At 33.9% G+C, this 25,356-nt stretch overlaps 2 protein-coding genes and 2 non-coding genes across 8 annotated transcripts in view; 3 read left to right on the top strand and 1 right to left on the bottom strand.

Annotated features, from left to right (window-relative positions):
• Nucleotides 1-224: 224 nt before the first annotated feature.
• Phb2 (prohibitin 2) lies at nucleotides 225-21,578 on the top strand. The gene is made up of 8 exons (XM_089231382.1): nucleotides 225-640; nucleotides 1,924-2,005; nucleotides 2,950-3,029; nucleotides 4,160-4,284; nucleotides 8,430-8,615; nucleotides 9,517-9,624; nucleotides 11,142-11,219; nucleotides 21,357-21,578. Exons 1-8 carry the CDS (start codon nucleotides 514-516, stop codon nucleotides 21,450-21,452), a joined length of 882 nt encoding a protein of 293 aa, XP_089087508.1. The 5' UTR covers nucleotides 225-513; the 3' UTR covers nucleotides 21,453-21,578.
• Nucleotides 14,500-14,773, top strand: LOC149087129 (small nucleolar RNA U85). The gene has a single exon (XR_016192627.1). It is a non-coding gene; the product is annotated as a small nucleolar RNA U85 (small nucleolar RNA).
• On the top strand, nucleotides 15,263-15,377 carry LOC149087128 (small nucleolar RNA U85). The gene has a single exon (XR_016192629.1). It is a non-coding gene; the product is annotated as a small nucleolar RNA U85 (small nucleolar RNA).
• Nucleotides 21,536-25,356, bottom strand: part of LOC149087125 (kelch-like protein 17) — an 86,989-nt gene continuing 83,168 nt past the window's right edge. For 3 of the 5 annotated variants that reach the window (XM_089231375.1, XM_089231378.1, XM_089231376.1), the window contains exon 12: nucleotides 24,955-25,356. In XM_089231375.1, coding sequence (XP_089087501.1) covers nucleotides 25,146-25,356 — 211 coding nt within the window. In that variant the 3' untranslated portion in view covers nucleotides 24,955-25,145. The other 2 variants (XM_089231377.1, XM_089231379.1) reach the window with 1 other exon arrangement.

Genomic DNA, 25,356 nt, shown 5'->3' with positions numbered 1-25,356 from the left:
AATGACTAGTCACCATCATCGAGCTTATATTACTAATTACTCGATGGTGGTCATCACCGAAGGTGAAGCCAAAAGTAAACAGTTTCGAGTGTGTTTTTCCTTCCTCCCCCCCAACAACATGGCCCAACTGTTTTTTGCATTGCGACGAGAATGTCCTTAGAAATACGGGACGTATGGTCATATCACCCAAAAGCCATTTTGTCTGTTTTTGTCAATTTTGGAAGATTTACTTTTATGAACATGGTAAACAACATATTACTCATTATTTTTCGTGTTGGTTAAGCAGTTTATTAAGTTTAATTTGAAAGTTCTGCCTATTTTAACTTTTTCTTTTTATTCATTAAAATACAAAAAAACAAAGGTGGAAAAACCAAATATCTGCAAAGGTCCAAAATAAGGATTTAAGGAGGAAAGTTCTCCCCGGCGTGACCCAAGCGAGTTGAATTACATCAGAAATTCATAATCTGGTATAATTAGTATATTATAATTATCTCTGATAATTATTAAGTAGAAATGGCTCAACAGCTGAAAGATTTCGCCAGCAAGCTTCCCAAAGGAGGTGGAGGCCTAGGCACGGGCCTCAAGCTTCTTGCCGCCGCTGGAGGTTTGGCCTATGGCCTTTCTCAATCCGTCTATACAGGTGAGATAAGTATTACAGTCGAATACCGTTGTAACAAAGATCTTGTTTTAACGAACACTTTTCGAATCCCCTGATAAGTTAACATAGGAACAATGTATAATCTGGAATTCCTTTATAACGAAATTTCGTTATAAGGAAGTGATTTCTCCGGTCTCTTGGAGTTCGTTATAACGGGATTCGACTGTATTTCAAAGGGCTACTATACTACCAAATCGACGCTTGCATAGCATAATGTAGAAAGAAAATAATTAAGAATACTATTGATTTTGTATGGATCAGTGCATGTATTCGATACATTGCCCCCCCCCCCCCCCCCATCCTGGAACAAGGTCCCTCTATAGCAAATTTTTAGCTTGAAGAAAAAGCAAAAATGGTGAGAATTGTATTTGGGGGGGGGGGGAGAGATAATGCAATGGCCTTTCCACTCTTAAAATTATTCCTCACAGTGGTTAGAGTTCAGATGTCCTAGGCAATTGCGGGATTCATCATTATTTTTTCCCTTTGTTTTAAAGTGATAATGTTCATGTCATGATAATGTTAACTTTTGGGTTCCTCTTTAATGGTGTTCGAGCTCATTTTGGTCCATTAGTGGGTATAACAACAGCTCTTTATTGGGAATTTCTTTAACTATTACATAGTCTGGGTGAAAATATGGAGTTCAAAAACCGTTATGGGCGCCAAGATCTCATGTTGCAACCCCTAGAGCAGTAGTGGTTCTCAACCAGTGCTCTGTCTGAACTCCCCAGGGACTCCGCGGCAGCTCGAGAAAAACACAAAAAAACCAGTGAGTTCGGGAAAAATAAATATTTTTGAATAATAAATAACTTATGAATGAATAAAAAATAGGCCTGGGCTCCTCCATAGAAATTATATACCAGAAAGGGCTCCGCGAGTCAAAACTGGTTGAGAACTGCTGCCCTAGAGCATCCGAAGACATAACGTAGGGAAATAAGATTTTTTTTTACTGCTCATCTGTTTTTTTTTACCCACACATGTAATAATTCACTTAATAAATTGAAATCTGCACATGCATCTATGAGATTGAATGGACAGTACACTGTTTGCTAGGCCTCGGCCCAATAGAAGCAATTTAACACCTTCAACAATAAGGTGCCAACATTTGAAAACCTAAAGGGTATCTGAAGTCCATGCCACCCGTATGCTGAATTTCTCTCATTGTATAAAATGTACCTGTTTTATTTTAGGAACTAAAAGTATTTTTTTAATTAATTATTTTTCTATGATTGTTTATTATTTTTAAAATGAATTTTATGTGTTCCTAGTTGATGGAGGTCATAGATCTATCATATTCAGTCGCATTGGTGGTGTAAAGGAAGAAATTTATGCTGAAGGACTCCATTTTCGGTGAGTTTCAATGATTAATAATTGTATAATTTTTCAAGTTAATATCTTACTGCCAAAGACTGAACTGGCTGGCCCAGTAGACCTAGTCAATGCTTGAATTTCTGGCTTTCGCCCTCCCTTATATATTGATTCTTATGATTTGTTGTCATTGCCACACTAGCGTATTTTTTGTGATAATTATGATCATTTTTAATTACCCATAGCTAACGGTAATTGTTATGGTTAGCTATGGCAACCCTAACGATCAAGGGAATTGGAATGTATGTATCATAAGGGCCAGCCAAAGCCCGAAATTCGGACATTTGCCAGGTCAACTGAGCAGCAGAGAGCAACAGGCCTACAATGATACAATTATTGAATGAATCATTTCACTCATGGTTCACTCACACTTCACTCATGGTTAGAAAAATTTATGGCAGATGGCTGCACTATACATGACAAGCATTGCACAGAATCAGACTTCACGTTAGGATCACAACACATACTTGCACAGCTTCCAGCGTGGCCCAGGTCTTCAACCACCTGCTAAGCTTCTCTCAGCCACCTCGTTGGGCATTTTGCCTGTTGTGGTGTTGTATTTGTATTTAAAATCTCTTCATTGAAAGAGTGGCAGGCCATGATCTGGTTAGGAGAAGGGTCAACTGGGTCTGCCAGTTTGCAAACTGGCTGATTTCGGCTTTGGCAGTAACAAATATGCGTCTATACTCATTACAATGACCCGTCATTCCGTCAAAAATAGAAAAAAACTGGTGATCATTATATCTTAGCTTTCAAGCTTATTATAAAATTGCGCCCAGAGAAGAGGCGTGCGCTTGGGTTTCATGTATTATGTGACGCTAGTTGAGTCGCTTATAACCTATCCATTTAACCAAATAAAATTGCAAAACTTAAATGATAACCATAACTTATTTATAATCTTGTCTAATTTTTTAATTGTATTTCAGAATACCTTGGTTCCATTATCCTATCATTTATGACATCAGAGCAAAGCCAAGAAAAATTTCCTCGCCTACCGGTAGTAAAGGTATGTAATCTTTGTGGTGGTGTTGGCCTGAGAAATGTTGGTTCACACACACATTTTGGATGCTCAGAAACAGTATTTGTGATTGTTCACAATTCAAATATTTTTCTCTTTATGTATCTTTTTTTTGTGCGTGTGCATAATAGGCTAAATCATAGCTTTGAAGTCTCCAAATTTCAGCTCTATTTCCTGGACTCCTAAAAAGTTTTTAAATCTCCCATTATTATTTTTTTTAATGTAAAATTTGGATCCTTTTTTGAAAATCTCCCTAATTCTTATTTGGCAAGTTTGGAAGCTGTGATGAATTGAGCCAGGGCCACACTCTTGTCAAGGCTGGCCCAATATTCATTCACAAATATTTGCCTTTCACTGATGCAAAGAAGTAGCAACTGCATAGGCTGGTTACACACTGGCAAAGCTTGGCCCAATATGCCGTTTCAAATATTTGCCAAGAAGAACTGGTTTTTCCAGAACACTTCATCCAGAACACCACATGTGGCTGTTGGTGTTTTTTGCCCAATGTTTGGTCAAATGGATTGGAAGATCGAGAAGGAAGGTGGCACCTTTGACTTAGGTTGAAAGCTGAAAGGTACTTGACCAGCCTCCGATTTTTGGTGATCATTGCCAATGGTGAAGCTACTTATCCATGGAACATTTATTTGCTCATCACTGACACAAGTATGACCATGTCTTTATTAAAATAATCATTCATCCAAAATCGTACCAAATTTAGCATTGTTCGGATGAACCACTTAGTTGTAATTTACCATCGCTACCGTGCCCACTGTTCTTCAAGTCAAGGGTGCAGTATCATATAACATTTTTATACTTTCAAAACTTTCAGTAATTGCTAGCAATACATGTTTGTAGTTATTTGGTTTCACTTATAACCAATTTTATGCCGAATCAGATTCACCATCTGATATTAATCTTTGTCTGCAGTTGAAAGTAATTTTTATTATGTGAAAATTTATTACGTGAGAATTCTTTTGGCAATTGCAGTTCAATTTGAATTTTTCTTAAGGAATTTATTACAAAATTATTTACTTTATTTAGAAGTTTTTGAAAAAGTTATTTGTCTTCAGAAAACCCTACTTACTTAGGTTAGTTTTTGGATATTTCATGTTATGCAGATCTCCAGATGGTGAATATTTCTTTGAGAGTTCTTGCTCGTCCAGATGCAACAAAATTGCCTACTGTTTACAGAATGCTTGGAACAGACTATGATGAAAGAGTTTTGCCTTCCATTTGCAATGAGGTATAGTTTACTTGCAAAGTAATGAAGTATAGATATTTCTCTTTTTTTATTACTATATATTTTTAATCATTGGTGTAATTTGTTTTCTATTCATCTTGTTCATTTTTCCCCCTATAATAATAGCACCTACTCAAATCTCATATTGTGAGCATTAAAATGTCTCCCTGTTATTTTATTAAAACAATCCAATTTTTATTTTCCTTTGATAAATTTCAATTAAATTATTCAGGTTAGAACCAAGTGTAAAAAAAAAAACCATGTGAGAAGGAAATTGGTTGCAAAAAGGGAGGAAGAGTTGAAACCATGACCTCAGACATCTGTGGTAGCTATAATAGAGTTATTTTTTATACTATCCATAATACTTGGCAATGCCCGAGTTCTTTTTTCAATTGCTCTGAGGATTGAAAAAGTGGCAAACTATTATAAAGGAATAAACTGTTATACTGGCAGCATCAAAGAAGTGACAAACCATTGTAAAGGCATGTGCATATCTGAAACGCATTGTTAGGGAACCACGGTAACCGAAGTAAGCATTCCGAAAGCAATTGTTTGGGGCCCAGGAACCATTGTTGCCCAATGGTTTTTCACCCATTTCGGACATTTTCCCAGCTCTGACAAACTTTTAAAGTAGCCTATGGTCCTGTCTATACAAAATTTGGCGGTGATCAGTCTGAAATTGTAGATTTGTGTAAAGAACATACATACTTTCACATTTATATATAAGATAAAATGGGATTTTTTTTTTTTATAATTTTTTAGAGGAATAAAAATAGCACAACACGTAGGAAAATAATCAATAATAAATAAATTGAAATAAAGGAGTTCTAACTGTCATTCCTGGCAGAAAATGATGTTACTACCAGTGGTGGGAACTGAACTCTGCGCCAAAATTAACATCTTGCTCCTATAATGTGTATTCATATTTTTCTGCGTCCATATTTTTTTTTTTTGTGTACTTGGAAACTCCTCGAAATACTTTTATACTAGGGAGCATGTTTTATTCCTTCTTACTTCAGCACCACCCCTTCCTCCCATCTTCCATAGTCGCACTTAGAATTATCCGAGAAAATAATTGTATTCTCCAAAATTTTAAGGGGAGGTATTTTAAAAAAAAAATTTAATTAATACTATTTTGAAATTTTTTTATTTTTGAAGCGGTATTTTATCTTATGAAAAAGAAAAGTTACGTAAAATTTGAAAGAGTATTTTCAGTACTCTACAAAATTTGGAGGATTGAAATTGAATTTAGATGCATATTGGATTTTCCCGCTCTCGATTTTGTCCCCAAAAATCTGATTGTGGTAACCGCAGCTCCTTATTCAAATTATCAGCCCCTCATCGGGCTTTTCATCATGAAACCCCAATCATATCTTTGATCTTACAGCTGAAGATGGTTTACTCTAGTCCAGTGTTTCTCAACAACCGTGGTTTCCGTTTTCAAAAGAAGAAGAAAAAAGTCGCCGCTGCAAGCAGCAGAAACTACTATGGTCGATCGTCATTGCATCAAATCCTGATGTTTCGTGGGAGAAAAAATTCATTTCATGAATGAAAGAGCTAGTTTTCGCCGAATTATGAGTTGATTTGTGTAAATTTCGCCAAATAACGAGTCTTTAATTGCTAATGTTGCCAAATAACGAGTGCTAAATCGCCAAACATCATGTTGAATGTCCTGAAATTTGCTCCCATTCTGCAACAGTCTATTTCTGAAGAACAAGAAGGAAAATTTAACTTAATTTTTAAGAATTTGTGTATGTGTTGATCCACTTTGAGCGAGAGATGAATAAAGAGTTGCTGCAAATATAAATAATTTTATACAAAAATTTCCACATTTTCAAGACAAATAAATTCAATTGGTCGAATGGTCGACACCTTTCGGCTCTTCAATGGAGAGCCGTCATCAAGACCTCGTGGTCAGAATTCCCACGAATGAGTCGTGGAGAGGTGATGTTTACGTCTGGTCATCCGAAGAGTTCACCTTTGTATTTGCTGCGTCCGAGTGGTCTTTGGATGTGAATTGGGGAGCCATCTGTTGCAAAGTGTTGAAAGTTTTGTCACGACTGAGGTTAATAAAGCCTGTCCAAGCTGATGAAATGGGAGGCGTGTTTCTTCCATCATTAACGAGGAAATTCTGGCATGTTCTGATGAAGTATCCCTCGAGAAAATTCAATTCAGAATTGTGTGTTGCTTTTTTAAAAACAAACGCTTTATCAAAATCAAAGTAATGTGAATGTTGCTAACAGTGTTGGGCAGTAGCCGAATTATCCGTCCGTCCCTTCTCAACATGCTTTCGGTGTTCGAAAACTCGAATATTTAGATTTCTCCTAGTTTGGCCAATATATCCATTTTCGCAATTCTTGCATGGGATGACGTAGATACCAGATTCTTTGGAGGGTGAGATAGGATCTTTCAGATGGGAAAAGGTTCTCGAACAACGTCGACCATTCGACCAATTGAATTTATTTGTCTTGAAAACGTGGCAATTTTTTTATAAATTAAAACCAGGCAAAGTTTCTCATTTTCGTGATAATAAATAATTTTGTAAGAAAAATTTGTGAGGTTTTTATTTTGGGAGGGTTTGTTTTAATTGGGGGAGGGAGAAATGAATATCACTTAGCATCACATAAATTATAAAAATTCTGTGATGAGTTATTTTTGACCGAAACTTGAAGGTTTTAGAACACTTTCGTGACAACAGAAAAGTATGTATGTGGATTGATTATTTTATGAATATTTATGATGCTGGGTGACAAATCAAAAGTTGTAGTTTCTGAAGCACTTCTACGTCTATATTTTTGAGAAGAGGGAAAATTTGTTTTGTAAATTAAAAAATATATATATATAAATTTGCATATGTGTCCCGTTTTTTTCTTTTTGTTTTTTTTTTTTTGATGCAAAACTTGTAAGTTATGAAGTTTGCCATGACTCCTTAAAAACTGCTTGGAACACCTTAAAAAGTCCTTAAAAACTGCTTAGAACTACTTAAAAAGTCCTTAAAAACTGCTTAATTTTTATTTAAGAAATCCTGTATGAACCCTGCATGCATATACATGCACTCGCACAACACATTTCAACGTGTATCAATTTTTTAGAAATTCCTCAGAGGAATGTGTACATGATGCATATTCATATGTAGTATTCAAGTTTCATTGTGATGCCTTGCATAGTTGTAGATTGTAGAGAAGAATGACATCACTGCTTTGTAGCCAATGTTGCTTTTTGAAATAAGTAGTTTTTGCCTCCATCAGAAGCTAACAGTATTTATCATTTCTTACTAATGAAGGAAAAGCCACCATCAAAATGCCCTTGGAATCCTACAATATTTTTTTCTGTGGTGATGCTCATCTGTGGTCGTGGGGGCTCATTTTCAATAGCATCACATCTTGCCAAAAAAAAATTACATTAATCGCACACTTGAGTTTTTGAGAGTGTTTCTTCCCTGAACTGTGCATATATACAGCCTTGAAATTTCAGACTTTGTCTTTTTCAGTTACAAATTATGTTTTTATGCAGACAACACAAGAAGAGGTACGATACTGCAAACATACAAAACCACCTGCCAATAATTGTTCGAGGACTACTCAGTTACACCCCACTTTTCAGGAGGGAAATTCCAGTTTAGATTTTATCCACTTATATATTTGTGATTGGCCCAACTTTCATCTTGTCAAGATATTTATGATTCATTTATCATTTGAGTGAACTTTTAACCTTTAAACTGTGCAAGCAGCCAAATGTATATTTCTGTGTGCGCCAGAGAGAAAAACCTTTTATTATGTAATCATCATTTAGTAATGACTAATGTCACTTATTAGTAATCATCAATTCATCAATAAGTTATTTGGCAGCATGCTAAGCTCACTCATTCCTGATGGGAGCAGTTGAAGGGTTGGTTTTTATCATTTCAATTTTCTTGTCTGATTACATTTTTAAAGAGATTTTATTAGAGTAATTTAAAAGTTCTTGATATATGTTTTGATAAGTCACTGACGACTATGATGCACCTTACAATAAAATCTACGACTCGTGAGAATAGGCAACTTGCAAAAACGCAAAAATATAATAAGCAGCTATGTTTTGAAATGCATCCCATATTTATGTGTATTCCCCCTAGTTATTGTGATATCAAAATATCTTAATTGTTTCAGGTTTTGAAAAGTGTGGTTGCTAAATTCAATGCATCGCAGCTTATCACGCAAAGACAGCAAGTGTCCTTATTAGTGAGGAAGGAATTGATAGAGCGAGCTAGAGATTTCAATCTCATCCTTGATGATGTGTCTATTACTGAATTGAGCTTTGGTAAAGAATATACCGCAGCAGTTGAAGCTAAACAAGTATGTCACTGCAAACTTATTGTACTTTTTTTTAGTGTCTCTTGACGTGAAATAGACTCTCTCTTCTTCTTCTCTTTTTTCTTTTTTTTTCTCTTCTCTTCAAAACTAGCATTTCTGATCCTCTCGTATCATTTATTCTGTTTTCATTTTATAGTTAATGTTTGTGATGCACCGGGCCTCATCTTGATCTCGTCTGTCATCTTAAATGTTTTAAAATTCAAAAATAGGCCTAACAATTATATCAGTTGCCTTAGAAACAGCTCAGTTTGTAGCATGACTGTAACTGAGTATACAGAAATTGACATCTGCACGATGGCACACCTTCTTTATATAGAGGGGAAAATCATGGCAAAACTGATCCGACAACCGAAAGAGCCAACCAACCGATCCCCAGCTTTGGTTTTAAGTGACATCATAGGAAATGGAAGAAAATTACCTCTGCCAAAACAGGATAGGTCGAGGCCGTCGGGACCAACTCATGATGATGTCACACAGAAATAACAATGGTCCTTGAAACTTGAACAGTCATGGTTGTTAAGATCACAATGGAGTTGCTAGCTGAAAACAGAAATGAAAAAGCATTGGTGTCTGCAGCCATCTGCACCTTAACACAAATATATCTAGATTGCACATTTCCTTACATACTACAGAACCATAAAACCAATTTTGTTTGTTTTTTGTTCACTAATTTTCATTTGTACTTTGGAACATTCTTGTAAATTCTTGAAGGGGGGAAAAACATTTCTCTCATGGAATTTTTAGAAATTTACTGAGTTGAGAGAAAAATGTTTCTCTTCTCTCACAAACGTTTGATCAAGTGTTTTGTTTTTTAAATCTCTCTCTGATATTTGTTTTAAATAGGGTATTACCAACTATATAGTCTTTATATTATTTACTTTAGGTTGCTCAGCAAGAAGCCCAAAGAGCAGCCTTTGTTGTAGAGCAGGCGAAACAAGAGAGGCAACAAAAAATTGTGCAGGCTGAAGGTGAAGCCGAAGTAGCCAAAATGATATCCTTTCAGTCTTCTCTGCCAAAAAATTTTTGTGCTTCATATCACTTTTATAAACATTTAATAGAATCTTTTGTTTTAAAGCATAAATTTCTCCAAAACACACACACACACATCAATTAGGTTTTTATCGCCTTTATTTAAATTGTTTGAAAAATATGATGAAATGGTTTGCTTTCAACGGTACTATGCACATAGTTGCTGCAGGTACTGCAATGTAAACCTAAAAGAATGATATTGCTCTCATTTTCATATGGCATAAAATTCTCTGCTATTATGATTATCGGGCAGCCTACAATTTCTGAGGCTTTTGAACATGGTAAAATCTTAATGAAATTGTTAAAACAGGAATAGTAAAAGCAAGACTCAATTGAATAAGATTTTTATTTTACTTGAGGTTAAGCTTGAAAAACTTTGTATTTTATTGCCTTGTATTTTATTGTTTGTATTTTACTGTCTTTTAGAAAATAACACATCCCAATGTATTTTAAAGCTACAGTTGATACTTGATTTTAAAAACCTGTGATTTATGAAACGCACATTTTTAAATTGTAATTTTCTGGTCCTAAATAATAACTATTCCTTCAAGCATCTTTCATATTTGGTAACTCTAAATTTTACAAACTAATTTTTTATGTCTGTAAACGAGCATCGACTGTAGTTGTATCGTAGTTGTATTCCTGTATCGTAAAAAGGTGATGAAGGGAAAAAATTCTTAAAATTTTGTTTTGTTCCAAAATTTGTCTTGGACTGTCAAAATAATATCTGTTTTCCTGTATCAGAGATTAACCTCAACTCTTTTGCCTACTGTAACATTAGGTAATTTCTTTGCTTTTAAATATGTCTAGAATTTCTGTGAAAGTTTCATACTTAAACTTCATTGCCTTTCTGCATAGTTAAGTTTACAGTGAATATAAAATAAATTTATCTTGCTGCTGTGGAATACAGTTCCGGACATAACTTTAGCTTATTACAAGAATTAATGAAGAAATTGTTGTGTTTTGTCTATATGATTTTAGAATACGTGTTCTCTATAAAAATCCCTCTGAAAGTTATTTGAATAGAGATACATGTATGAAATTGATGGGTTCAGGTTTAAAAATGAATGAAGATAAGAGATAGTAAAAAGATGCTTTGCATCAATGTCAGTAACAAAATTTACTTTTATGTTTTCGGACCAATTCAGAATTTGTAGCCTTAATATCATTGTTTTGTTTCGTGTAATATTTTTTTTTATTTTTTCCCCCCACAATGGGAGGGATTTTCTATTCATTGAGTACATTCTATGATGTGTGTGTCGTAGATTTTCTCTTAAAATGCATTGTACTATAGTTAATTTTAATGTCTCTTATTGTTTTTTTTATCAATTGACTGCCATTTGCAACTCAAATTTTTTTTTATGTTCAGTGCAATCTAGAAAATTTTGATAATTCATGTGCTTATACCAATTAGACAGTTATAAATGGCTTTCTCTCGCCACTTCATGTCAAAGAAAAACCTTAACTTTTGTTTTTTACCTTGGAGATGCTATCTCAAAAAATCCTGGTTACTTGAAATTACGTAAGATCCGAGCTGCACAAGCTGTGGCTAGAACAGTAAGTAGCTAAATTGTCTTTGGTTGGTGTTTCCCTGGTGCTTTGCTGTGATAATTGCTTATACAGGGTGAGCATGACCTAATTTGCCAAACAAAAGGGGAATGATAGATGAACCCAAGTGTAACATGAAACGCTCTACCAATCCTGTCCTATCTCAAACTATTTTTGAGTCACAATAAGAGGAAAATGTATCGAGTCTAAAAAACCTGGAATTGGGTTTCTGAAAGATGAACATGAAAATTAAGCACATAGTTGGAGAGAGCAGAAAAAAAAATCCTCTATAGTGAGACTAATTTCACCAGAATATCTGGATTTATTGGCGAGCTACAAGCGCTGAAAGAGTGACAAATTTTAAAATCAAACTGTTACTAAATTCTGAAACCACCAATTCTCCATACACCCTTCTAGCTATAATTCATGAAATTTACCAAAAAAACTTGCCCATTCCACCAGCTTTTGAAAGAGCCTGCAATAAGCGATATCAATGTTATAGTTCAGGAGAAATGTAGCCTTTCATTTGCAATAACAAAAACTGGCATTTTTTGAAGTAGTCATTTTACTAGATTTTTGCAATAATTTGATTTTGCTCTTCACCAATCTCTTAGCACTTGCAGCTCGTCATTAAATTCAGATATCCTGATGGAGGTGGTGTCACCTTATATGATTTTTTCTGAAAAATCAAATGTAACATCATAAATTCTAGGGTAGGAATGCAGACCGGGCTCTTTAACCTTTCAAACGTGTCAGGCCAAGGCGAAACTTTCCATGTAGCCTGTGGGCCGACAACTCATGTTACTTAGTAATATCTTAATATAATTGGGGGGGGGGGTGGAGCAATGGTGCCCAGAGTTGAATAGGGGAAAAAATCATTGGACTTTTATTCTGAAATTATTTTTTATTAATTACCAATTTTGATTAATTCTTAAATACTTTTTTCATTTATTTTAAAAAAGTTTTTGATTAATTATTAAATTGAGATTAATTGCAGTCTGAAATCACTTTAAGTGATTCTTTAATTATTTCAATAATTCTGAAATTATTTTGCTTCTCAATATATCTTGAAGTCATTTCTTTCAATAATCATGCAAATATCATTTTATTGATTGTGAAATAACTTTGTCTGAAATTACAAAATTATACTTATTGATTCATACATTGTTTTTTTATTCTGAAATTATTTGAAAATTTAAAGATTTTTTTCTTTCGGCAATTTTGAAATTTTCATCAATTCTAGAACTATTTCATTTTTTTTCATTTAGTGTCTAGAATTTTTTCTTTCATTTATTCTAGAATTAATCATTTTTCAATGTTTTCAACAATTTTCTGGAATTGATCATTGGGCCATGACAAAAAGCTCAGAGAGCCAAATGTGGCTTGTGGACTATGCATTGAAGACCCCTAATACAGACAAAGATCTTGTCAAAGGGTTGGTGGGGGAACTTTCTGCTGTAGTAATGTGATTGGCATCAGTTTCCATATGAAGGGTCAGGAAGCAAGAACACTCTGTCCATAAAACAAAATTTTCTATGAGACTAAAAACAAGCTGTGGCTAAGAACATTGTGCCCCTTTGTGCTGAATCTTTTTTCTTTCATTACAACGAACTGAAAGCATTTTTGCCTCAGTTATTTTACTTTGTGGAAAGAGACAGTACCAAGCTATACAAAAGTGCAGACATTAGTTTAGATTACTTTTTCGACTGAAAATTTTTTTCTTCCTGACCCTTAATATATTTCATTGTCTGTGTTTTGCTCCAAGGTTTATTATGCTACAAGTACTTTTTCAACACCATTCATGGTTTTTCAATGTGCTGATCCCTTAGCAGTGCATAAAAAAGGTGTTTCAATTCAAACTTTGTCACTGTGATTGTAACTGTAAGAGTTAGGGTTCTGTTTTCCCTTCTTTTTTACTTTGTAACACCTATACAGTGGAACTTCAGTTAACAATCAGTTCGATTAATGAGCAAACATTTTGGGCAAGTTTTGATTCAATTGACATGCTGTGGTTTGCATTACAAGCAAAATTTTTGCACTTTGTTTATCTTCACTTTATTACACCTGAGCTGATGGTTTTTGCTTTCGTCCATGTACGTGCTGTGAAATTGTGAATTTTAATTTTTAATTGTTAATATTTTCCCTATAGTCTTGGATCAGTGTGCCTAACTCGAAAAATGAAAACCTGTACTAATGTTACTGTTTATGATATGAAACTAGATTTATAGCATTGTAACAACACGTGTGCTTGAAGGTTTTTTTTAGTTCTGCTTGGAGAAACTATGGGATGAAGATTATGGGATAACATTATTGAACATGACTGAAGGACTAGCTCATGAATAATGGCCACTATTTTTGAAAAAATTATGTTCTTGTGTGAGAAAGACCATGAGACTAGAGGGGCATGAGAATGGCATTCAAGAACTAGTGGAGAAACATGGTCATATCCACAAACTGATGGATCTCTATTGCATGCAACAGCAAGAGCTTATGCACAGTATCTCATCTGAGGAAAACGAGAGAAATGAGGGGAGTCTCTCTTCAAGTGTGATTAAGAGATGTGTAGAACGTATCATCTGTGCAAAACTTTGTAGAAAATAACCACCCCAAATAAAGTTGCAACAATGTGAGTAATAAATCTTTCCAATGATAGTGTGATTTCCCATTTCCGAAAAAACCAAGAAAAAGGCAAAAGCAAATCATAAAGGGTATATAAAGGGTTACTTTTTAAAGTCACTCAAAAAGAATAAGTTTATAGACGGTGAATGCAGTTCATAAGTTGTCCTAAACAAGTTGTTCTGTCTCTGGTGGTTTGTAGTAATTTGTAAACATTATCGTATAATATGTTTATGGGATTATTTTTTATATTGTATTATTTATTATATTATTGTATTGCATTATTGAATGAATGATATTTTTGTTAGTCATTTTCATATAAATGAATAATTATAGAAAGAATATTATTCAAGTTTCCATTATTTCCTATGAGGAAGTTTGATTCAAGTAATGAGGGTGTTGGCTTGAAACAAATTAAGCTCGTTAACTGAAGTTCCACTTTATCTAAAATTCATTTGCATCTGTTGATTTCTGCAACTACTAGGAGCTTATACATCAGCAAACTCATTTTATGGCCACCCTGTATTTGATGCAGAGATAATCAAAAGGTTGAATTCTCTTCCCTCCCCTTTCCCCCCCCCCTCCCCCGCAGTCATTCCTGCATTTTTTTACTTTCTATGAAATGAGTGTGTATAGTTTTAAATGCAATGGGTTACTATCAGTGTAGCAGCATACCATATGATGAAAATTGGTAATATGACCGCTAGTTGACCAAAAGGTTTGTAATCTTGGTGTTTGTTTGAGAAGTCTTCTGCAACACTGTAAGGGCAAACCTACATTGATTTTTGCTGATCAGTTCTGTTTGTTGGTGTGGCATGACAAAATGATGCATGTGACACCAGAACCAGCAGCATACATTGTTGAAAACTCCCCACCCATCTTTTTTTAAAATTTATATTTTATATGGTCACTAGTATCATGATGGCATCTTTAGTAATCTGATGGTATTTATGCGCACTTTATGACACCTGTTGTAATGATTCTGTAAAGGTATCGTCTCAATCATTCTATTTTTTTTCATGATGCAAATTTTACTTCAAAGTATTAAAAATTTCAGTTTGAGAATTATATTTGAAATGAAATTTATTACTTGTTCTTAGCCTTGGTACAGGGTGATTCCATAATTTCCTTTGGCACATTTTACTGGTAGACTGTTGATCCTAGAGGCATTCTTCGAGTTGGAAAATTTTTCCAAATAATGTGTAGACCTTAGATAAGTCATTCATATTACAAAGGGTTGGTTGTATAGTTATTAAAATAAAAAAATACACTTTTGAAACTTAGTTTTTTCATTTTAATAACTATACATCCCCTTGCAATATGATTGCATTATTTGGATACTTTTTCTAACTGAAAGTATGCATCTATGATTAATTGTTCGCCAGTAAAATTAGGTAAGAGGGAATCGTCCTGTATATCATGACAGTATAGTTCAGTTGATCATTCAATGGTTTGTAATCTTGGTGTTGATTTTTGAGAAGTTTTCGACAGCACTGTAAGGGCAAACCTAAACTGATTTTGCTGTTTGGTTCTGCATGTTGTATAGTAGAGTATTGCATGCAACTCGGAACTATCAGCGCACATCATACTTAAAACATAACTTAAACATAACATACTTAAACATAATTCCTGTGTGTGTATCGTATTATTAGGATCTTTAATTTGGAGATGTCAAATTAAAAGTGATTGATTTATTTTCGCTTGCTTTCTGATAATCTGCATCTAGATCGGGGTCGACCAAACTTTTCCCTTGCCTTGCAATTTATGAGGCATCTGCTCTGCAGATTTTAATATTGTAGACTGTATAACCCGTGTGAGACACATGCATATATATATTTTTTTTTTTTTGCATATTAACTATTTCCCTTTATGGGACATAGTCATGCATTCCCCTCCCAAAATCTTTCGGCTACCTTATTTTCATAAATATGCTCGTTTTGCCACTTTCTTGAGAGAAAATTTTTTATATCAATTTTGTAATTGCAAATTCAATCCCTGCAATGCAAATTGTGTTGGCGCATTCATAAAGTTTCAGTTTATGTACACCATCTTGACACGACATAAGCACCGGAACCTGGAGGCTTAGAGTACTTTTTTCACCAATAAACAGTGGGGGCTTCCCTAATGTTCGTGGATATACCATGAAATGCATCCCCCATGTGGATGCCCCTCGTATATGGGATGACGGTAACCCTGGTTTTCTTTCTCCATCTTCAATGGTGGACACCGTTGGTTGCGTGTTTTCAAGATGAAAACTGAAAAACGCATTAAATGAACATTATCTCCAGGGCTGTTCCAATGTATCGCCCCATGGTCCTCGAGTGTGGCCTCTGAATAATGAGATTTGGCACTGCGATTTTCTAAAGTAAGTATAGTAATAGACAGGTATTTCAAGCTAAACAGGGATGCCAGAATATAATTGCAGTGAGGACCCAAAGTGATATTAACCTTCCTAGGGTGTTCGGGTCTTTTTTGACCCATTTCAATTTTATTTCGTGTAGTTAGACTATATTTTTGGAATTTTTAAAAAATATTTTTTGACTTTGTTTCCTTTGTCATAGTGAATATTCAGCTATGTGTAATTTGTTTTTTGAAATGGTAGTTTTTTTACAGTAAAAATAGTTACACATAAGTCGTTCGGGTCATTTTTGACCCGTGTAGAATTTTCAGAGCATAGGAAGATGATAACTGCAATTCCCAATATATTATTCAATTATTATAGCTGTGACAACAAATTAATGCTCATATTCTTTTCCGGTATGTATTTCTTTCTCTGTTGACGCGATAAATGACGATGACAGGTGGTGTACTGTTCTCAGCATTTTCTAGTTTCTGTTACCAGATTTGGCTTCCCGCATTTATTTTCCCCCTTTCCTAGAGTGTGGACGTTGTAGTTTTCACAATTTATTTCTTACATGTTTTGTTACAAATTTCCAAACTCTGCGATATGGCTAATCATGGACCTACTGGTAAATAAATTGAGCAATTGTTGCTTGCATTGTCGGAAGATGTTGTTGCAGAAATCGACGATCACGTCTCTGAAAATGAACTATCATCCGATGATGACACAGATGACGAATTTGACCAGTCAAGGAGTCAGACGGCGACTCTACTTAGCAAAGATGGTAAAACTGTATGAAAATCGGAACCACAAGCCTCATGTGGAAAGCGTGGGGCAGAAAAGTTTGTGAATATGCCTCCAGGGCCTACGAGATACGATACTTCTACTATTGATGACGAATACTCTGCATTTATGTTGTTTTTTTCTCCAAGAATAACTTTTCACGTCGCAACAACACTTTTTCACGTCGTATGAACTTGAAAATGTCATTCTCTACAATGCTTCCAATGTGTTTGGTCGCCTACAAGATTATTCTTAAGAAAAAATATGGATCAAAAATTTTAATTTTTTTATAAAGATTTATAGATTTTTTTTTTTTTTTTAAGAAACCTTTACTTCTGGTTACTTCTTAAACCAGTTATGTCTGGTTACTTCTGGTACCATGACATAACTGGTTTGCCACCCACCTTTCTAGATTCTACCTGCTGTTTTTTCACTTAGTTTTGTGCTATATACATATCATAGCTGCCAAGTCTCCCGAATTTTATCTTCATCGCTCGATCTCCCGAAAAGTTCTTAAATCTCCCGAATTTTTACGAAAATCACAAAAATCCCTAATTGTCCCTAAAAATTCCCTACTTCATTAAAAAAATCCCCGCTTATGAAAACAATCCCTAAGGAATTTCTTGTGGGGCATGAAGCCTCTTTTTTTTCCCTTTCGAAATGACGTCACACGTCGTAAATGGGGGAATTCCCTTTTTAAGGAAGTTTTACAAACCCTCTGATGGTAACAAGAAAGTTGTTTGTCTTATCGTGCAGGAAAATGGCTTAGCAGCCAATAGTCCTGGATAATAATTGAAGATTATGGTGATGCACATGTGGTCAAAATTTCTTTTGTTGAAGTTATGTACATGCGATATAACAAAGCATGAATAATGATAATCAAAAACATATTTAATCAATTTTAAAGATACTTATTCCGATGAATTTTTTTTCATCAAACGTTCCAGAAGAGGGCTGACTTTTCCTTTTTGTACAAGTTGTGTTACGGACATAAACATCGGTCATAGAAAGACTGCCATCATCAGTCGTGAAGTGAAAAAAAAACATCAAGCAAGTGTCACAAAAAGTCAGTGTTCTTCAAAAATTGACGGTGTTTTCCTTCATCTTCCGATGATTTTGGGGTCATTCGCGCAGAATGTTTGTTCACAGCGTTTCTGATTGAACACAATATTTATTTTTACATCATTGAAGTTTTGGCCTCCGATTTCACTTGTTTTTTGCGTAGGAATTTTATTCCCAAGGGTTTAACTTCCATGTGTGTAAAATCCCTATTTTAATTTGGCTTCAGTTTTTGAGTAGGGATTTTATTCCCTACGCTTTAACTTTTATGTTTGGAAAATCCCTATTTTATTTGAAAAAATCCCTATTGTATTTATTAGGGAGTGGTTTTAGCATAAAATACGGGTGTGTGCGAAAATCTCCCGAATTTTCATTTTCAAAAGTTGGCAGCTATGACATATATATTTTTTAATAAATGCAACCTTCACTTATTTCCCACGAGATCCGCAAGATCTGTCCAGGGAATTTGTTAGTGTTAATAGACATCCATGCCCGAACCCCTGCTCAGTCAGAGGCTAGCTCTCATACCACTGGACTGCCAGGTGGCAGGATGATGATTCTTATGTCATATAGTCTGGTAATTTTGAACATAAAACTTCTATGTAAATATTCTTCCTCAGTCCCTGTGACAGACCCTCCCTTAAAGAGCACTTTACAAAAAAGGCACACTTAGTTGAAAGAAATGCTCACAGATACCTCAAAATTAGTTCTTAGATGTTGTAAACATTTGATGGTAACTTTTATTAAAATTCATCTGTGTGCAGAAACTAATTTTAAGCAGTTTCACTGTTAACCCTCCATTGGGGCATACTTGATCTGACAGCCCTGCTGCTAGGTGCGCTGACACCTGGCGCTCCCAGTAGCTGCCTTTTGATATGCTCTATGCAACCTTACTTCCTTGACCCTTTACTGTGGGGAAGTTCAAGTTTTGTTCAGGAAAGCTCGTTGCATCTGAACTTGTAGTGCAAATATCATAGCCGCTCAGTTTTTCACATTCAACTTGTTGTGGTACAGATTTATCACAGCTATACATTTTCTGCACTGTCAACTCATCCTGACATCAATTTATCTCTGAGTTTATTCATTGCAATCTCGATTCTTCACAGATTTCAATATTGATTGAAAAATTTTGGTATATGTATTGAGTATTTTTTTGTATTTAAAAATATTGGAGGAATGCTCAAGTTAAAACAATGGCCTACATAATGTCATCTTCAATATGATTTTTTGAGTAATTTAATTCAATTTTATGATTTTTTCTTTATATATAAGTATTCTTTATATTCAGATGATTTATAATCAGTATCCGAAAATGAAATAAAACTTAGTCGAAATTAAGACACGAGAAGTTACACAATGTAAAATGAAATATTGCAACATTAAAATGTATAGGAATGATTTTCGATCAAAGCCAAACATTGGTGCTTTGCTGGAGAAAGTACAGACCCCCTCTCGAAGATGACTGAATATACATTAATAATGCGAATTCACACACTTTTAAACAATTTTCTAACTCTACTTTATTCTCTGTATTTTATATGTCCTAAATTTCATTAAAATTTGATCAACTAGTTTTGTCAAATAGGCTAGATGTTTGGTTTTTTTTTTGCATAAATTTGTAGGATTTTTTCTTATGACACTCCTAATATTAATCACGTGGCCAGTTATATAAATGAACTTAATTAGGTGTTCATTATGCTTTTTGAATGTATGCCCATTAAAAAAAAAAACATTGCTCCAGAACTAAGCAGTCAACATATTGCTCCCAACAAAGGGTTAAAAATAAACGTAAAATTCAAAATAACCTTGAGGGCTACTTGAGCATTGATTCTGCTAGACAACTGAAGATAATGTCATATTTTGTTAGCCCATTCCATCCTCAAGGCATCAGGCTTTACACCATTTTTTGCAATATTTGTTTATCTTAATTTTGCTAATCTTTTTTAACTGATTCAATGGTTTCAACAACCGTGTATCAATTAACATTTAACCTTTATGAAACAACATTCTCTTGAATAGAAATATATTTTTTTCTCTAAAAAAAAGTATTTTCAATTGCTTCTTTCTTGTTAAAACGAATTCACATGAACATTTCCTTAAAGATTAATGCAGTCGGTCCCACTTATAATGAAGTGGGGAAAAAACAGTGACACTATTCATTATGTGCAAACTTTGTTATATCCATATTGACTTGAAACGTGATGCATTTAAGCAAATTGCACTACAAATACGATATACGAAAATATATCAATAATAAAAATAAATATTTTAAATGCACAATGCTCATTTTTCATTAACCTGGCCATTCCTACAATGAAAAGATTAAAATAATATATTTTAATGAGGATTAAAAATTTAATTGAACCCTTACTGATTGAATAAATCACCAAAAATATATATCAATGCTTTTTTTCTTGACTTTTCTGTGGGCTTTGAATGTCTTGTATTTAAATCATTTTTTCCAAATACGCATGCAAAATGTAATGCTTTTTTTAGTAAGAGCATGGAAACCTTTTTCACACTATTTAAAGAAAGAATAACGAACTTTGAGTGAACCCGAATATGTATTTTTTGATACTTCAATTCCCATTTTTGCTTTCAATTAACTGTATAGCTAGCATTTTGCTCATGGCTATTTTCAAAATTGATCTGCACACAATGAAACCACCGCAACTAACGTCTGAATCTATCTTGAGAATGGAAATGGTGCACTCAATGTGGTTAAGAGGTTAGATTTTTGTGAATAAGCAATCTCCATCCTTTCTTCCTAATGGGATTTTCCGCAAACAAAATAATATCTAGCAGAAAAATTAGAAAAAGAGAAGCAAAATAGGATTTTTTACTGTGCCCAAAACAACTGTACCAGAATGTCTTCCAGGGGGGAAAATGGGGCATTATCTCGTTTGAAGAACGATAAATTTATTGATAAATTTAAGATTTAGATAACATCACAAAGAAATTTGTGACAATTTCCATGTTTGAAAATCTGTCAAAAATTTGTTGTAGGCATACTTTGTTGAAATCTGTGTTCGTTATAAGCAATCAAAATAGCATAGATAAGCAATATGAAATTCACAGAAAAAGAGTTTGTTATATGTAAAAATCTGTAATATCCATGTTCATTATAGCCAGGTCTGACTGCATTGATATTAGTCAACTCTATTTTACATACAGACACATTTGTACAAACTATTTCTCTGGTCCTGAACAATATGCCATCTCTAAGTGCCTTTCCCTGTTACAAATTTTCAATTTTAAAAACTAATTTTTAAGTTTGAAAAAAAAAGCTTTGACTGTTGTTTCTTTTTTTTTAAATACTATTATATTTATGTTTGTTTTATTTTTAGATTGCCAATTCCCAGAACAGAGTGTATTTGAATTCCAGTTCATTGATGCTGAACATAGCCGATAAAGACTTTGACATTGAATCGATTGCCCATTAGATCACGTAGGCTTATCAATTTGACAAAATACATAGTTTCTTAATAATCAAAACAGATTTAAAGAAATTCAACAACAAAAAAAGTCACTGTTTGTAGAAATTTAATAATAAACATTTAAAACATTTGCTCATTTTGTTCAATTTCTTCTGTCGTTTACATAAAAAACATCTTGCATCGTAAAGTTAGAAAATATTTTCGTAGAAATCGAGAAATTAAAAAAAAAGCGGTAAATCTTTATATGACTAGAACGGAGGATGTATCACAGCATCAATAAAAGCCTATCATTATCACATCTAACACACATTGGAAAAGCCTATAGTGAAACGAAATACCTTGTTCCACACACATTTATATACGTATATTTATATAAAGGTTGATAGAGAGCAGCTTTTTTTTCTTTTATGTAAAAAAAACATTAAAATGCATAAAAAACACTTGTTACATGTACCTTAAGAAAAAAAAATTCAAATACAATCTTGATTCAGAAAATTCCATGTATATAATGAGTGTATATTGTTCTTAATTTTTTTTTTCAATTTTTTTTTTTGCAGTGATAATTATCTTATACTGTATAGCATTAAAATTTTTCTTCAGAAATGTTACTTCATTTACCATCCCAAGTAATAGATTTGATATAAGAGTCGCTAGCAATTCAACAACTGAAATTGATTTAATTTCTTGGAGCTAATCTCTTTAAATTTTAAAACTTCTAGGGGACTGAGTCCTAATTGAATGAGCAAGCCCTTACCTATTTCCATGAGAACCTATATTATATAATAGGTATGGATAGGTGTGAAGAAAAAATTCAATGTTCACTTCCGGGTTTTTCTTCAGAAATGTTAGTCTAGTCTGCAGTTTAATTCTTTTATTTGGGTATGTGATTGGCAAATGACTATTCAATGAAATTATTCAATGTTGTGCAATAATTTTGTTTCTGCTTAATTCCATACTGACTTCACTTGTTTGAAAGTGTTATGAAAAAAAAACTATGTGCAGTCTCTTATTAGAAATCATGCTTGCTCTAATTCCTGAATTTCAATTCGTCATTCACTAACATACTCATCCATATGGAATATTTGTGATTGTTAATAGAGATATCAGTTGAATGATATACAGTCAAACCTCTCTTTCTCAACTCTATATCTCGAAGTATAAAAAAAAAAAATCCTGCATTTACTGTACTAAATCAAGTGTTTTCACCTCTGTATCAGTAATTTTCAAAAAACACTCTGTTGAAGGCCAAGCCACAATAATGGTAAAAAGAAAACACCAAAATCCCTTTTCTTCCGCATAAATCTGGCTTTTTTCCACAGGTGAAAGAAACTGATAAGAACAGATTATTTGTATTACAACCCATTGTGTTGATGTATCTTGTCAATCGTAGGTGGATACTGTGATTGACGAGTGGTGGATGCTATGTTATGATCACTTGTTCGGGCAAAAAGTCAGCCAACAGGAAATTCAAAATTGCATCAAGAAAGCTGGGTTTGTAACCACTCATCTCCACGGATCAGATCTGGTGCTTCACTCAAATTTCAATGATTCTCAACAATTCTGAAGATGAAATTTCAGAACATTGTAACATTACCAAACACTTGAATCTAAAAATTTCATTTTGGAAAAATGAAAAATTTCTGATTTTGGATAAATGGATAGTTCACTACAAACTTGTGACTCTTTAACTGATACCAAAATTATTTCTGAATGCACCGACTGGAGTGATGAAAATACAGCAGAATATCATTCAGAGAAACTAGAAAAAAGTAAATGAAAAATGGCGAACCTCCTGTGAACATGCTGCGTCAATTTCTAGAACAAACAGAAGATAGGGCCCGAAACATTTGCATCTCTTGCTAATATAGATGTCATTGTGAAGGCTCAAAGAGTAAAACATGTGCCTCATTCTAAGCTTACTGTTCATTTTGAATAAGGTATGTAAATAAAATCTGAATTGAACAAAAAAAAACATTCAAACTTATTTTAGTGTATTTGCATATAGTGTAACTGAAATAATAATTTCATTAACATGTGAAATATATAGCTCAGTGTTTTACTTTTTTCTCAAAGTTTTTTGTTATGCAAAAGAATATTTCTCGAATTGTTTTCCATGAGATAGAGAGGTTTGACTATATTTAACAATTTAAAATCATCTCAATCTACCAATTTTAGTCTTAAGAGAGTATTTGAGAAAGAAGACATTTTAATTAATCATGTACTTGTGTTGGAGGAGGGGTGTGTTGAAGATTTTTATAATATTTATACAGACAGACATGACCGCTGACATTCAAATGTATGAGTTGCAGAATGGCAACAGTATAGTATTGGAATGTTGGCTCTTAGTTGTGTTCTCATGATCAATGATTAATCAATCTCATAATCCATGTCTTTCACATCACTAAACATGACGGTAGCAGAGTTGTAACTCTATCTTCAAGCAGAAAAGAAACCAAATTGCTTCAGCATGAACAAAGCAGCACAGCATTAAACTGTATGTGAGAGTGCTTTTGAGACCAAGTCCATGCCAAGTTTCTAGAAAAGTAGAATGAGATGGCTCAGCGACATTACAGAACACCCAATGATCTTTAGCTATTGCATCCTAGATCGATTTGTGAAGAAGCCTGTGTTGAGGGAGTGATTCCCGTGAAAGGGCTCTTGAAAGAGCATTTGTCACAGGAATTTGCTTTCGGAGGATGAACCTCAAGTTGAAGTCATGGTGTCTTGCTCTTAACAAAAGCGATTGCAAATGCTTTGAGTTTACAACCAGTTGAGTGTTAGATTTAACAATTCAAAGTTATCTCATTGGATAATCTACCAACCGTATCATTTGAGGGTGTTTTAGAAAGGAAATGTTTTTAATTAATCATGTATATGTGTGTTAATTTGGGGGGCTAGAAAATTGAATTAAAGTCTCATTGTAAAGAGTTACTTTTTTCATATTTTATCAAAAAAGTCAAATCAATCCTAAATGTTAGTACACTGAAAGACCACACATAAAACTTTTTTACAGAATGCTTTGAGTAAAAAACCACCAAGAGCAATAATCTTGAAATTTTGTTCAGAGTGATCAGTAAATGCTTGTTGAAGTAATTGGTTTTGCTTGTCTGCCATATACATATTTTTCATTTTTTAGGTGTCACAACTTCAAATACTCAGAGTTATTGATTATAACAACTATTTCCATGTTAAACTAAAATCCAATGTGAACATCATCTAATTCCATTTTTTTTCCAGCTTTGTGAATGCTCCTCTTCAACGATCTCATTCCCAGCATGTTTTTACTTACCACTTTCTTTAAATGGTATTATTGCTGCACAACTTAGATTGAACATTTCTATGCATTGCATTCAGAGATGCTTATTAATTTTTAAGCAACAAAAGCACTTGCTTTTACAAAAGTTATATTCAAAAACATAACATGTACCACCATTATCAAGTGAATTATGTAAAATGGTTTTTGCTCTTTCTCTCCCTGCATGTATCGAAAATAACTCCATACATACAATTTCTCTCATTCTAGATGCCTTATGTAAGATCACATACAATTCATTCCTTTTACTAAATTAAAAAAGTCAATGTAAAATCTGTCCGCAATGAGCATATGCAGATATAAACAAGTGAAAGAATACTGTGCCAGATTACCAGTCCTAAGAGAAAAAAAATCCCTATATGAATTGATGAATTAGCTGTCCCCTCTCATGAACCGTCAGCACCTAAAAGTCTTTCAAGGCTGGGGCATTCCAGCACTGTAGCTCCTATACTGCTCCTACGTAGGGTCATGGAAGTTACCAGCATCCACTTGTTGTGCCGTGCGTCATACCTTTCAACTGTGCTCAAGCTGGAACTTCCATCGTTCCCTCCAATGGCATAAAGATGTCCTTCAGTTTCTACAACTTCGTGAGTTGTC

This window comes from Pholcus phalangioides, unplaced genomic scaffold, assembly GCF_987345545.1.
Source record: "Pholcus phalangioides strain wild (caught in Gottingen) unplaced genomic scaffold, Ppha-v1.0 ptg000004l_1, whole genome shotgun sequence".
Taxonomy (NCBI): Eukaryota; Metazoa; Arthropoda; class Arachnida; order Araneae; family Pholcidae; genus Pholcus; species Pholcus phalangioides.
Note: the sequence above shows the minus strand (reverse complement) of the source record. Positions and strands in the feature narration are given on the sequence as shown.

Excerpts from the sequence above, each read along its gene's own strand:
- Phb2 (XM_089231382.1), top strand. The coding sequence starts at position 514 with ATGGCTCAACAGCTGAAAGATTTCGCCAGCAAGCTTCCCAAAGGAGGT. Across the intron at positions 9,625-11,141 it reads AAGCCGAAGTAGCCAAAATG|CTTGGAGATGCTATCTCAAA; the intron begins ATATCCTTTCAG and ends TTTGTTTTTTAC. Across the intron at positions 11,220-21,356 it reads CACAAGCTGTGGCTAGAACA|ATTGCCAATTCCCAGAACAG; the intron begins GTAAGTAGCTAA and ends TTTTATTTTTAG.